This window comes from Mobula hypostoma, chromosome 6 (assembly GCF_963921235.1).
Source record: "Mobula hypostoma chromosome 6, sMobHyp1.1, whole genome shotgun sequence".
In the NCBI taxonomy this organism is placed as follows: domain Eukaryota; kingdom Metazoa; phylum Chordata; class Chondrichthyes; order Myliobatiformes; family Myliobatidae; genus Mobula; species Mobula hypostoma.
In genome coordinates this window covers 28,500,318-28,515,940 of record NC_086102.1, presented here as the reverse complement: position 1 = coordinate 28,515,940, position 15,623 = coordinate 28,500,318, and the positions used below count along the sequence as shown (strand labels likewise).

Here is a 15,623-nt window from a genome sequence, read left to right as displayed (position 1 = left end):
TGGAATGAGCTGCCAGATGAGGTGGTAAATGCGGGTTCTTTTTTAATATTTAAGACTAAATTGGACAGATACATGGATGGGAGGTGTATGGAGGGATATGGTCCGTGTGCAGGTCAGTGGGACTAGGCAGAAAATGGTTCGGCACAGCCAAGAATGGCCAAAAGGCCTGTTTCTGTGCTGTAGTTTTTCTATGGTTTCTATGGTTTATAAACTGTACAGAAAACGTTTCTCAAGGATGTCAGCTGCATAGAAGGGTTTGTGTTATAAGGAGAGTGGATAGGCTGGGTCTGTTTAGCCCAGAGCGAAGGAGGCTGAGAGGTGACATGATCAAAGTAAGTTAAATTGTGAGAAGCATAAATAACCCCCTGGCAGTGGTGTGAAAAACCTAGAAGGCATAGACTTAAAATGAAAGGGAGGGTGTTTGAACGAGTTTCATCTTTAGAAAACGAGTAGGTAGTATCTGCAATGAACTTCCGGAGGAGGTGGTAGAGACAGGACCAGTAACAATATTTAAATGACCATGTATTTGATTGAGAAAGGCATAGAGGTTTATTGAATTAATGCAGACAAGTGGTATTAGCATTTATGGGTATGGTAGATAGGGCCAGTTCCAGAAAAATGCAGTTCTGACATAGTGACTCTAATAATATAAAAAGTTGTAATTTTGCACCAATTTCCTTTGTGCTTTTCTGCATGAGAACGGAAATTTGTAATATGCATGTTATATATTGAATATCTGTGTCTGTACAGATTTCCTGTCTGTGCCATTTGACTCCCTGCTGTCACAGTTGCAGTGTCAGTGTTCCTTTTTACTATAAATTCCTGTATCCACATTTATAATAGAGCCATGCTGTAAGTGAATAATACTGCTTTACAGTGCCCTGAGCAGTATTGTTAGGGAGTGCTTTCTGTTTAGAGAATTGTCAATCATTTTATTTTTGTTCAAGTGAGTTCTGCTTTTAACTTTTTAAGCTAAATTTTCTTTTTTGGGTACCTGGTATTTTCTAGCTTGGCTTTTAACAGTTTCCACTGATTTGATTACAGGGATTTTCAGCACTCTGAAAACAAATTGACTGCATTTCAAAATATAGTTTTATTTCTTTTTTTATTTTTCTTAAAATATTTACCATTAAACCTGGATTTGACTATCACTATTGCCTCAGGCTGTCCCTGGCGTGCTGTGTGTACGTTCATGCCACAGCCTCTTCAATGATATTTTAACTCTCTTTAATTTCCGAACCGCTGGTTGTGTTTGAAGGTCACCTTGGCTGATGGATATTCTCCCTTCCTTTGCTCTTTCATGTTCCAACAGATATTGATGCGGCTGTTGGCTTATTGTCAGACGCGATGACCCCTCCCCCGACCATTTACTATAATCTCAGCTACAAGTGCTGAGCATATTTGATCTTGCTCACTAGTCCTTTTTGGGTCCCAGACCGAGTTCTACCATTTCCTGCTCTTCAGCTCCCAGCTTTCGATTTTGTAAATTTAGTGGAGCAAAGTCAATGTGACAGCAGTGATGTCCTAAGTACAGGGACTCTGATAGTAGGACCATTTATGCAGCTATTTCAGTTCCTGAAGGGAGTTTTCACATTCTTCCAGTGACCGTGAGGGCTTCCTCTGGTCGCTGTAGTTTCCTCCCACACTCCAAAGGCACACTGTTAGGGTCAGTAAGTTGTGGGCATGCTATATTGGCACTGGAAACATGGTGACACCGGCAGGATGCCTGATAACATTTCAGACAATCGATATATTTCACCGCATGTTTCGATGTACACGTAACACATAAAGTTAATCTTATGAGCAGAATAACAGTTAACATATTCAAAACAACAGACCAATTTAACACTATTGATATAACCATGTAATAATTACAGCACGGAAACAGGCCATTTCAGCCCTTCTAGTCCGTGCTGAACTCTTACTCTCACCTAGTCCCACTGACCTGCACTCGGCCCATAACCCTCCATTCCTTTCCTGTCCATTTATCTATCCAATTTAACTTTAAACGACAACATCGAACCTGCCTCAACCACTTCTGCTGGAAGCACGCTCCACACAGCTACCACTCTGAGTAAAGATGATGGGAAATTTCAATGTTCAATCAAATGTAATATAAATATTTTATCCGATATCTTGAAATCATTAATAAAAATACTTGAAAATATATATTTTTATGATCGCAAGCTCCTGCTGGACATTAGGAACTTAAGGTACTGCAGGTCTACACCATCAATGAGTTTCTCATTGGCAGAGAAGCCGAAGGAGATGGACTTGGTGTGGATCGTCCGGCTGTCTGCAATCAGAGGAGTCAGTACTCAAAGGCGGTGTGCAATCTACAGTAAGTGATCGTCTTAGTCGCTTTTCCTGCGATTGCAAGACCCTGTTAGACATTGTTAATGCGAAATGCTGCACGTCCGATTCACTAATTAATTGATGGACGACAGTGGTGTACGGTGGGGGAGTTGTGTGGCCTCGACTAGGCCTCAAGCCATGGTGGCTCCTGTTTACAGCTGCCCGGGAGAGAGGTGTCAAAGTTGGTGCACTTCACTGGAGGTAGCATGGTGTGGCATCCAAGTTGAAGTTGGTGCTGCCCCCTGTTGTTCACTTGGCAGAAGACAAACTGTATTGTGTTCAACTGCAGACTGCTACAACATTCATGGATTGAGGGCCTTGGAGTATATTAATTTTTGTGTGACCGTATTTTACTGATATCTTATGAGCTTGCTATTTTATATGTGCCATATGTGCTTTCTACTGTGTGTGACTCTTGGTGTTGTGTTTTGCACATTGGCCTCAGAGCAATGACTTGGCATCCACTGTCTTCTGTGTAGAAAGTTACACCGATTCACCAACTTGGTGACAAAATTTCTTCTGATCTCCATTCCAAATGGTAACGCTTGCATCCTGTGATACCTGATTTCAACCTCCCAAGCCATGGCAAACAGCCTCCTTGTATCTAGTCTATATAGGCCTGTTAGAATTTTATAGATTTTTATGAGATACCTTCTCAATCTTCTCCAGTCCTGTGAACATAGACCTAAACAGCACAACATCTCTGCGTATATTAGTCCTGCCATCTTTTAATCAGTTTAGTAAACCTACAATGTGCTCTGTCCATGGCAAGAATCCTTCCTCGGAGAAGAAGACCAAGTGTGCAGACATACTCCAGGTGGAGTCTGACTACGGACCTTTAAGGTTTGGCTCCATGAAAACCACTTGCAACAAAGGCTACATGCCATTTGTCTTCCTAACTCCTAATATGAATATGAATATTTTAAATATGAAAATACAAAATACCATCTCTTCACTTCATGGCTGGTGAACCTTTGAAAAATACTACCACAGTATATCCAAGACTGAGACTGCAAGATATGTGGGTACTTGGGAAATCAAAGGGCATGGAAGTAGGACAAGAAAATAGTTGATGTAAATATTCAGATGTGATCATTGAATGACTGAACGTGCTTGTGGAGCAAATAAGCTACTCTTTATGTTTGCATTTTCTTAAATTACAATTGAAACAACGCGTGTTGACTTATCCAGAATACAAGTCCTTTCTTCATTCTTCTTGAGTATGCTGACAGCTGGAATCGCATTTCTTCAGTTTCATAAATCGCTCTGATTACATGTGCAGCGACAAGTTTATAACTGGTTGCGACAAATGGGCCCTTGAACCAACAAGTTTTGTTTGATTTGTTTTATTTCAAACCAGAAATAGTTTTCTACAGATATGGTATCCAAATCAAAAGTATCCTTGGGCTTGTTGGATTTCAAATTTTCCCTGATTTTGGTCATGTAAAAAAAGAAAGTTAAGTAAAATTAATTCTTAACAAATATTCTTCTACTATCGTTTTCCAAAGTAGGTTAGATACTTTAGGTCAGGTTGACTTGCATCTGAACTGGCACATCACTCTAAATCAGAGGTTCACAAGCTGGGGTCCTCGGACCCCTCGATTAATGGTAGGGGTCCATGGCAAAGAAAGGTTGAGTACCCCCTGCTCTAAATGATGCAGCAAAGTCAGAGACATTCTAATTTGCTGAACTTCCAGAAATGTCTAATATTTAGGGAACAGGACTTTTAGCTTAAGACCTGTATCATAGTTCAATCAGCATTCGACATCACATCACTGTAATAAAGCCTAAATTGACTTGTCACAAGATTTATCAATTTCTTCAGCTCAATTTTATGGCACATACATTCTGAAAATGTTAACTAACAAATTACATTGTTGTCTATGATTAAAGATTATATTTATGAAATATTCCATATTAAAGATTTGAAAGTAAGTGTTTACCATTTACTGCCATTAATAATGTCTCATATGAAGGTAATGTATGCAGACATCCCACCCTGCAAAAACTCATATCAGGGAGGTAGCACCACCACCCCACCCCCCACAACCACATATTCCCCCCCGCCACCCCGGTTGACCTCCAAGGGTGTATGTATACAGGACATTTGATTATGAAAGAACACAACAATTTATTTGATCACATATTGAAGCTATTTACACACACACACACACACACACACATATTCTTTGTTGAGTATTTTGTTGGCAGTCTCAATGCTAATAGCTAAATGCTAATGCAAATAGCTTTTCTATTTCTTTTGCAAATTTTCCTTGTACTGTGATGTGGCTTGCTTGGCAGATTTGAGCGTTTTGCCAGAAGCCTCAACCTCATAGCAGTCTGTGTCAATGAATTTGTTAATTTTGCAAGGCATCAGATTCACAAGATTCACAATTATATTATACAGTATTATATTATCATGGTCCAGGCAACACACATCAAAGTTGCTGGTGAACGCAGCAAGCCAGGCAGCATCTGTATGAAGAGGTGCAGTCGATGTTTCCTACAGATGCTGCCTGGCCTGCTGCGTTCACCAGCAACTTTGATGTGTGTTGCTTGAATTTCCAGCATCTGCAGAATTCCTGTTGTTTGCATATTATCATGGAGTCGTTTTTTTATTCTATTACAACTTTAAGCAAATCTGCCGGGAGTTTGGCCTCATCATGTAGGTCATCAATAGAGTAGCTCCTTAACAGCTAGCCAGTTAGTTTAAATAACGTTAACTATGCTAATGAACAAATGACACCTGTTGAACTCACCTCAACATGTCTTTTACAGTCATTTAACCCACCATGGGCAATAGAAAAGTCACTTGCAAACAGTGCGGCGAGCAACACTGTCACTATTTTTGACCCCTATTAGGTAGGGGTACAGTTTAGTGTAGTCTGGGGTGAAGTATGTTTTATATATTTTTTTGGAACACTCTGCCATGGCACTGCAGGACACTAAACTGAACTGATGGACAATGAAAGAGAGAGAGGTCGACTATAAAGCCCGTCCACAGAGAAAACTGATGGGTCTACTTAGCACAAAAAGAGACCAATCAGGATTCTCTCTATCTCTATCTCTCTCTCTCCCCGCCCCCCCCCCTCCTGCTCACTCTCAAAAAAATCGATTTCCGGGATATTGTATATAATTTGCAGGCATCAGGGAGCTGCTATCAATATGTGGGGAAACTCCCGGAACTTCCAGGAGAGGTGGGATGTCTGTGTACGGAGAAAATTAAGCATGGGTTATTGAGACCTTAATTCACGTCATCTGGCCTTGATGTCTTGCTGCGCTGTGCATAAAAGTTCATTATTGCAATAGGTTCAGAGACAGAAGTGTCAACTTGTGTAAATGACAGTATTGTTCCAGTCTTTTGACCATATGTTTCAGTAAATCTTGTGCAAGTAATTCAAGTCATGTTGAAGAACGGTGTTCTCAGAACTAATCCGGTTGCTACCATTGTGGGAGCAGTCAGTATAAATCATAACCATTTTCCCATGAGGCAAGCACGGCTTCATGAGAGAGGAATAGCCAACTTTTCAGCTGGCAAACTCAAATTAATCTCTTGATATCTCTTTTAACAAAGTATTTTTAATAAAATTAATATGCTAAACAATTATTAGAGTCATAGAAAACTACAGCAGAGAAACAGGCCTTTCAGCCCATCTAGTCCATGCTGAATTATTTAATCTGCCTCAACCCATTGACCAGCATCCAGACCACCTCCCTCCCATTCATATACCATATCTTAAACATTGAAACTGAGATTGCATCCATCACTTGCACGAGCAACTTGTTCCACACCGTCACTGAATGAAGAAGTTTCCCCACATATTCTCCTTAAACATTTCACCTTTCATCTTTAACCCATGACCTCTAGTTGTAGTCTCACCCAACCTCTATCAAATCTCCCATAAAACTGCTGCAGTAAAGACCTCCAGCACCCAGGGCTTGCACTTTTCTCACTGTTACCATCAGGTAGGAGATACAGGAGCCTGAAGGCACACTCTCAGAGATTCAGGAACAGCTTCTTCCCCTCTGCCATCCGATTCCTGAATGGACTTTGCAGCTTTGGACACTACCTCACATTTTTTAATATACAGTATTTCTGTTTTCGCACAATTTTTAAATAATCTATTCAATATATGTAATTGATTTACTTGTTCATTTATTATTATGTTTTATTTTTTGCTAGATTATGTACTGCATTGAACTGCTGCTGCTAAGTTAACAAATTTCACATCACATGCCGGTGATAATAAACCTGATTCTGATTCTGATTCAACTTAGGGAATAAAGTTCTAACCTTTTCAGTCTTTCTATATAACTCAGCTCCTCCAGTCCCTTCAACATCCTTGTAGATTTTCTCTGTACTCTTTCAATGTTATTGACATCTTTCCTGTCGGTAGGTGATCAAAACTGCACACAAATTGCTCACCTACCACCCCACCAGCCTCCGGGTCCAACATATTATTCTCCGTAACTTCCGCCACCTCTAACGGGATCCCACCACTAAGCACATCTTTCCCTCCCCCCACCTCTCTGCATTCCGCTGGGATCACTCCCTACACAACTCCCTTGTCCATTCGTCCCCCCCATCCCTCCCCACTGATCTCCCTCCTGGCACTTATCCGTGTAAGCAGAACAAGTGCTACACATGCCCTTAAACTTCCGCCCTTACCACCATTCAGGGCCCCAAACAGTCCTTCCAGGTGAGGCAACACTTCACCTGTGAGTTGACTGGGGTGATATACTGCGTCCGGTGCTCCCGATGTGGCCTTTTATATATTGGCGAGACCCGACGCAGACTGGGAGACCGCTTTGCTGAACATCTATGCTCTGTCCGCCAGAGAAAGCAGGATCTCCCAGTGGCCACACATTTTAATTCCACATCCCATTCCCATTCTGACATGTCTATCCACGGCCTCCTCTACTGTAAAGATGAAGCCACACTCAGGTTGGAGGAACAACACCTTATATTCCGTCTGGGTAGCCTCCAACCTGATGGCATGAACATCGACTTCTCTAACTTCCGCTAAGGCCCCACCTCCCCCTCGTACCCCAGCTGTTACTTATTTTTATGCACACATTCTTTCTCTCACTCCTTTTTCTCCCTCTGTCCCTCTGAATATACCTCTTGCCCATCCTCTGGGTCCCCCCCCCCACCTTGTCTTTCTTCCCGGACCTCCTGTCCCATGATCCTCTCGTATCCCCTTTTGCCAATCAACTGTCCAGCTCTTGGCATCATCCCTCCCCCTCCTGTCTTCTCCTATCATTTTGGATCTCCACCTCCCCCTCCAACTTTCAAATCCCTTACTCACTCTTCCTTCAGTTAGTCCTGACGAAGGGTCTCGGCCTGAAACGTCGACTGTACCTCTTCCTACAGATGCTGCCTGGCCTGCTGCGTTCACCAGCAACTTTGATGTGTGTTGCACAATATGATCTGTTATTTTGTTGATAAACCGTAAGCCATACCATAAACAAATTAGTTATTTCAAATGGACAGATCAAATAATGTAAGTATTTCCAACAAGGACATTTCTCATTGCCTTCCATAGGCATTCAAGGAGATTTTGAAGTCACTGTCGATCAAAATCTCAGTTGGGCTAGCCACATAAATATAGGAGCTATAGAGTAGACTAGTTAACTCACCTCTTAACACAGTAAATTCTTTCAGCAGTCTAACAGATACAGATCAGAAGTGGAACACTCCACTCTTGCATGCATGACTGTAGTTCCAGCAACAATATTAAAAAAGCTCAATGCTATCCAGGACAGGAATCCCTACATTATCCACCACCCTAAACATGTGAATCCTTCATCATTAGCACAATATGAGTGCATTTTGTACTATAAAACATATACACTGCAGTAATTTGTCTAAGCAACACTCATAACACACTGGAGGAACTCAGCAGGTCGGGCAGCATCCGTGGAAACGATCAACGTTTTGGGCCGGTACACTTTGTCAGGACTGGAGAGGGAAGGGGCAGAGGCCCTATAAAGAAGGTGGGGGGAGGGTGGGAAGGAGAAGGTTGGTAGGTTCCAGGTGAAAAACCAGTAAGGGAAAAGATAAAGGTGTGGGGGAGGTGAAAGGCAGGAAAGATGAAGAAGGAATAGGGGAAAGCGCAATGGGTAGTAGAAGGAGGCAGAACCATGAGGGAGGTGATAGGCAGCTGAGGGAGTGAAACTGGGATGGGGGACGGGAGGGGGAGGGAATTACCGGAAGTTGGAGAATTCAAGACCCTCCCCCTCCCGTCCTCCATCCCAGTTTCTACTACCCATTGTGCTTTCCCCTATTCCTTCTTCACCTTTCCTGCCTATCACCTCCCCTACCCCTTACTAGTTTTCCACCTGGAACCTTCCAGCCTTCTCCTTCCCACCCTCCCCCCACCTTCTTTATAGGGCCTCTGGCCCTTCCCTCGTCAGTCCTGACGAAGGGTTCTGGCCTGAAATGTTGACTGATAATTTCCACGGATGCTGCCCGACCTGCTGAGTTCCTCCAGTGTGTTGTGAGTGTTGCTTTGACCCCAGCATCTGCAGGTTATTTTGTCTTAGTAATTTGTCTAGGCTACTCTAATAGTATCTCTAATATCCTAGACCTCTACCACCAAGAATGATATCACAGCAATCATGATTTCTCTTCTAAGCTGCATAGAAACGTAACAGCATTCTTCATTGTCAATAGCTTTAATTATACACCTCTCCTATCCAACAATATTAGGCAGCTTAAAAGGAGTGCGTCCACCAGAATGACAATCAAGCCAAGGGTATTTACGATGGCTAATAAATTCTGGCTTTGCCAACAAATTAATAAGATATTTTTTAAAAACTGTTATTAAGCAAAATTTCCTTCCTAGTGTTAGTCCATAATGTTCTGCTTGTGTTCTTTTTCTTTATTCTTATACACTTCCAAGCTGCTTGCTAAGTGACTTCTTCTTGTATAGGAGTAGTACAATACACCAGGACCCCAGACCTGAAAAGGTATACATAATGAAAGAAAGCACAGCTGAGCTTTTACTCGCAAACACGAGGAATTCTGCAGATGCTGGAAATTCAAGCAACACACAACAAAGTTGCTGGTGAACGCAGCAGGCCAGGCAGCATCTCTAGGAAGAGGTACGGTCGACGTTTCAGGCCGAGACCCTTCATCCTGACAAAGGGTCTCGGTCTGAAACGTCAACTGTACCTCTTCCTAGAGATGCCGCCTGGCCTGCTGCGTTCACCAGCAACTTTGATGTGTGTTGCCTGAGCTTTTACTGTTCTGTTTATATCAAAACCATTGACTAAATATTGCCTTCCATTCTTTTCATCCCTTTTGCTGTTACCAGTTGCAGAACACCTTTTAGAAGCAAAAATTTGTTTGTACTTTTAAGGTGAGTGCATCTGAGATACTGATTTTATCTTACAGATGATGTTGAAGTTGCAATCTTTTTCCTTATCAACCATCTCAGATGTGTTCCCCTTATTTTACTCAATATGCATTTTGTCATTTGCCTTGTTATTCCACACTACATGCACATCATATAGAACAGCAAACAGATGCTTCTTCAGATTCCTCCGACATTAACTTCCTTTGATCATAATCTATTGTGATATCATTTATGCTTCAGCAAATATGTACTACCAGTCGGAACAGACAGAACAGAATTGTTTGTTTGAACCTGTGCAATACTCATGATTATCATCAACCATAGATTGCTTAACTTTGTGGAACTACAAATGTTAGGTCTTCATTGTGTTCTGGTTTTATCAGTATATTATTTTTGTGTGGAGATAAATAATCATGAAAGAGCAGCGTAGTAGAGCAATGGAACATATTTTTGAAAGGGATACCGTAGTGGAAAAAGCAACAGACTGTTATCTGAAATGAAATACCACAGATTCCTAATGCATGATGAGAGTATTCTATATTGAGCTAGTAAATACATCTATTAACCAGCATATAAACTTTTCATCTTGTAGAGAACTATCAGCAGTTGCATTTTGGGCTTCATAGAGGGATTCATTTGAACTTAAATGATTGCCATCATAATTGAGGAATTATTATTTACTATTTTTTCATTTTCCTTTTGCTTCTTTCAAATAAGACCATAAGATATAGGAGCAGAATTTGGCTATTTGGCCCATCGAGTCTGCTCCACTATTTCATCATGGCTGGTCCATTTCCATCTCAATGCCATTCTCCTGCCTTCTTCACATAAACTTTCACGCCCTGACTAAGAGTTGATAATAACCTACCAACCTCTGCCTTAAATGCACCCAGTGTAACGTAAGATGTCACAATGCTTTTCAGCATCAGCTATAAGATTGCCGTTCAATTCCTGCCGCGGCTCAGATTAGTTATGTTTCTTTGGTTTTTTGTTACGTTCCTTTGGATGGTTTTGGGGACATAGAGGGGAGCTAGTGGTTAGGTTAGGGTTTATAGACAGGGATGTGGGGAAATTGGAGGATAAGCCCCATTCTGCGTTTGGAGCCAGTTGCGTGGGTTTGGTTAGATGTTGGGCTGGCGGACTGGGAAGGATATTCTGGGACCCATTATCAGCGAGACCAGAGCTTGAGGCCTGGTTTTTGGGGTCCCATCATTGGCAAGTTTGCCATTTGAGGCCTGGCATTCGGACCTTTATCCAGGTCCTCACTTGTCATTATCTGGGAGTCCTGGGCTGACAATGAAGATTGAAAACTGAAGACTGATTGGAGGTTAGGATCAAAGCCCAAATACCGACTGGAAGTCCAGAAGTCAAGGTCCGATGGCCAGAGTCCAAGTTTGTGAATCTTTGTGAGTCTGCTGGGGAAGTTAGTGCCCAGTGTTTGCAAATCCACAAGTCTGCTGAAGGCCGAAGATGACCTGTCTTGTGTTAGAGGACTGAGTATGTGCATGGGTGAGAGGGACTGAGGAACAGGGCTTGTATTGCTGTTGTTTTATTGCTTGGTATGCTCCATTTTGTTATGTCCTGTGTTGTTCTGCCAAGCATTGTGTACATGCTATGTTAGCACCTGAATGTGTGGCAACACTTGCAGGCTGCCCCCAGTGCATCCTTGGGTTGTGTTGCCTGTTAACACAAATGACACATTTCACTGTACTTGTGATAAATAAATCTGAATCTGAGTTTGTCCGTTCTCTTTGTGAGCATGTGAGTTTTCTCTGGGTGCTCCAATTTTCCCCACACTCCAAAAATGTACAATATGGGTTAATGAGTTGTGGGCATGTTATGCAGATGCCGGAAAAATGGTGACACTTGTGGGCTGACCAGCACAGTTCTTGCTGATTTGATGCAAACAACGATCATTTCACTTTGTTTCGATGTACGTGTGACAAGTATAGCTAATCTTTAATCTGCTCAAACAAGGACTGCCAGGAGAAAATTACTGGTTTGAGAATATCTTATGTATATTGTCCCATGAGAGATTTGTAGAGTTTTTCCACCAAATTTGCAATTTTTCTGCAGTAAGTTTGATGAAAGTCTTGTGCCGAGTCCAGAAAGGTCACATAAACATTACTCTGGAATTCCACACCAACTTCAGCAGAAAGTCCTCGAAGCTCCGGAAAATGAATGTCAATTGTGCCATTTTGCATTTAACAAGTGTTACGTACCCCGTAACTGGGTTGCCAAACCAGCAGAAATGGATCACTCAGTTGGAGTCTGGAGTACTAGAACTAAGAAAGTTTTATTAAGGAAACAAGCAACACAGTAATCGAAAGGATAATAAATGCAACAGTTCAGTGATGATAAACACACATGTGCACAGAATTAAGATAACAGCATCAATCAAGCTCTATCGTTGTCTAGGGGTAAATGACCAATTTCAAAATGACTCAAAGTTCAGTCCAGTTTAGTGGTTCAGTTCGCAGTAATCGTTGCCATGGCGGTGGACAATGTGGGGGAAGAGAGAGATAGAATAGGAACAACTCATCATTCAGAACGGCTTCACTCACAGACCAGCGAGATGGCTCACAAACAGCTTTTTTTTTGGGCGGGTCCTTGGTGATGTCACCTGAGGTCACCGACTGTGACCCCTCCTCCAGATGCGGTCGATCCTCTGCAGTGAACCCGGCACCCAGGCAAGGGCGGACACACACCGGGTTCCCGCTGATCGTACCTTTCCACCCTTGTCGTTGTCTGGGACTTCTCACCCACTCGTGAGAAGCGCACCGCTTCCAGGGTCTCGTTACCTCGGGTGGCGTGTGTGTCTGTCTTAGCGAACCTGTCCCTTTTTATCCCCCTGCTGGGGTATCGCCTGTCCATCACTTCAAACAGTTCAGGGTTCAAAGGGGGGAGTCGCTCCAGACAGCTCTTCCTCCCACATCCCTTCATTACACATCTCCAGACGCTGCTCCATTGTTCCTTATCTCTCCTTCCCCTGAGGGCAGGTGGCAGACCAACTGCTGATGCCACTGATGCTAGCCCAGGCCAGCAAACATCTTAATTTTATGTGTATTCTCGTAACACAAGGGAAATGAAGAATAACATTTTTCGATATACCAAGAAGGGGGAGAAACTAAGGGATGGTTAAAGCTTACTAAAAGTGTGATTAGGTGAGCATATCGCAACTACAAAACAATTGTATCACTTTTCATTGGAACAACACCTCAGAGATGATGCAGACAGAAACTGGAAGATTATTCATATTACACACACTAGATTCTGAAGGAACTCAGCAGGCCAGGCAGCACCTATGGGAAAGTGTACAGTCGACGTTTTGGGGCTGAGACCTGATGAAGGGTTTCAGTCCAAAACGTCGTCTGTACTCTTTTCCTCAGATGCTGCCTGGCCTGCTGAGTTCCTCCAGCACTTTGTGTGTGTTGCTTGGATTTCCAGCATCTGCAGATTTTCTCTTGTTTGTCATTAGACTGTTCATGTTGCTACCAGCATGATTGCCAAACAGCTACAAGATAGATACATTTCAAAAAGGAGGTAAAATGCATCTGAAAATCCTTGGAGAACAAAGAGAGGAAGTTGCAGAACATGGATTTTCCAAAAATCACTGAATGTTGGAGAGGAGCCTAGAGGCTGAGGGAAAACAGATGATACTCTTATTTTTTAAAAATAGCAGCAAAAACTGCCTCGACAATGTAAAATGATTCATTTCATATAGATAATGGAGAAAGTGTAGAAATCATTCAAATATAAAGTTATAGGGATAGCAATAAAATAAAAAAAGATAATTGATATCATTCCTCTACAGCCTTGGTGATCTTATTTATTGGATATCTTTAAAAGTGAGAGGAAGGAATTATATGCTAGCTGTAGTGTTTTTTTGTTCTGATCGTATTCTTTCTTGCTAAAAGCTGTGTATATATTTTTTTCTTGTGAATGCTGCTTATATGATGCTCTGTGCCTGTGATGCTGCTGCGAGTAAGATTTTCATTGCACCTGTGCGTGCATGTACTTGAGCATATGACCATAAACTTCTGACAATCGGCGGGAAGGGGCAAAGGCTGTAGGTAGGTTTTTTTTTCATTTAATTTTTCTTTTTCATTGCACAGTCAGAGCAGTGGGGATGCCAGGCAGCATAGTGGAATGATGCTCATCATGTGGGATGTGAGAAGGCAGGGTGACCTCTAGTGTCCCGGATGACTGCTCCTGCAAGAAGTGCAGACGACTGCAGTTTCTCACAGACCATGTTAAGAAATTGGAGGTGGAGCTAGACGAACACAGGCTTATGCAGGAGGCTGAGGAGTTGATCGACAGTGCACACAGGGAGGTAGTTGCACTTAGGTGCACTACTACGACGTCAACTCAGGCCTAGGGGCTGGACACAGGTAATTGGGTGACCACTGGTGGGGGGGGGGGCGCGCGGGGGAGTGGAGAGGATAGGCATTCAGTTCAGTGTTTTGCTGTGCTGTTCCTCGCAGTAACAGGTATACCACTTTGGATACCGTTGGGGGTGGGGTGTGTGGCGATGACCTAGCAGAGGAAAACCACTGTGACCGGGTCTCGGGCACTGAGCCTGGCTCTCTGGTTCAGAAGGAAAGGGGAGAAGAGATGAGCCTTAGTGATCAGAATTATAATCAGGTTTAATATCACTGACATATGTGGTAAAATTTGTTGTTATACGGCAGCAGTACCATTGCAATACATAATAATAAAAGCTATAAATTACAATAAATATATATAGAGCTAAATAAATGGTGCAAAAAGAGAAAAAAAGGTAGTGAGGTCCTATTCATGGGTTCAATGCTCATTCAAAAAAATGATGTCAGAGGGGAAGGAGCTATTCCTGAAAAATGTATGCCTTCAGGCTCCTGTACCTCCTCTCTAATGGTAGCAATGAGAAGAGAGCATGTTCTAGGGATTGGGGCGCTTAATGATTGATGCTGCCTTTTTGAGGCATTGCCTCCTTGAAGATATCCTGGATGCTGGGGGAAGCTACTGCCCATGATAGAGCAGACTGAGATTACAACTTCTTGCAGCTTTTTTCGATCCTGTGCAGTAGCCACCCTGCATACCAGAAGGTGACGCAACTGGTTGTAATTCTGTCCATGGAACATCTGTAGAAATTTGTGAGCGTCTCCTCAAACTCCCAATAAAATACAGTCGCTGCCGTGCCTTCTTAGTACTGTATCGATGTGTTGGGTCCAGGTTAGATCCGCAGAGGTGTTGACACTCTGGAATTTAAAATTGCTCAACGTTTCCACTGCTTATCCCTCGATGATGATTCTCGTGTGTTACATCATCTCACCCCTTCTGAAGTCCACAATCAATTCTTTGGCCTTTCTGATGTGGACTGCAAGGTTGCTGCTGCAATGCCACTCAACTAACTGATCCACCTGCTTCGTGTACGCCTTCTCGTCAGCATCGGAAATTCTGCCAACAATAGTTGTGTCATCAGCAAATTTATAAATGGCACTAGAGCTGTGCCAATTCATGGGTGTAGAGAGACTACAGCAGTGGGTTAAGCACACATCCTTGTGCTGTACCAGTGTTGATTATCAGCACGATGTTATTTTCAATCTGTGCAGACTTTGTTCTTCCGGTTCAGTTGCAGAAAGAGGTACAAAATTTTTTGATCAGAACTGTAGGGATGACAGGGAATTCAATGGACAGGGGAACAGACAGGAGGTTCTGTGGATAAGAATGAGATTCCCGGATGATATGTTGCCTCCCAAGTGCCAGGATCAGAAACATTTCAGACTGAGTTCGCAGCACTCTTAAATGGGAGGGTGAGCAGCCAGAGGCTGTGGTGCATGTCAGTACCAATGACATGGGAGGGAAGGGTGATGAAGTCCTGCAAAGTGAGTTAGGGGAGTTAGGTGCAAAGTTAAAGGACAGGACTTC

At 42.7% G+C, this 15,623-nt stretch overlaps 1 protein-coding gene across 4 annotated transcripts in view; it reads left to right on the top strand.

Moving 5' to 3' along the window:
- eva1c (eva-1 homolog C (C. elegans)) overlaps positions 1–15,623 on the top strand; it is a 127,303-nt gene that overhangs the window by 67,218 nt on the left and 44,462 nt on the right. Inside the window, exon 2 of one of the 4 annotated variants that reach the window (XM_063050480.1) lies at positions 2,188–2,341. The exons of the other annotated variants lie outside the window; for them this stretch is intronic. Within the exon in view, the coding sequence (XP_062906550.1) occupies positions 2,236–2,341 (106 nt within the window). The 5' untranslated portion in view covers positions 2,188–2,235. The remainder of the gene's footprint in view (positions 1–2,187; positions 2,342–15,623) is intronic. 4 annotated transcript variants of the gene reach the window in all.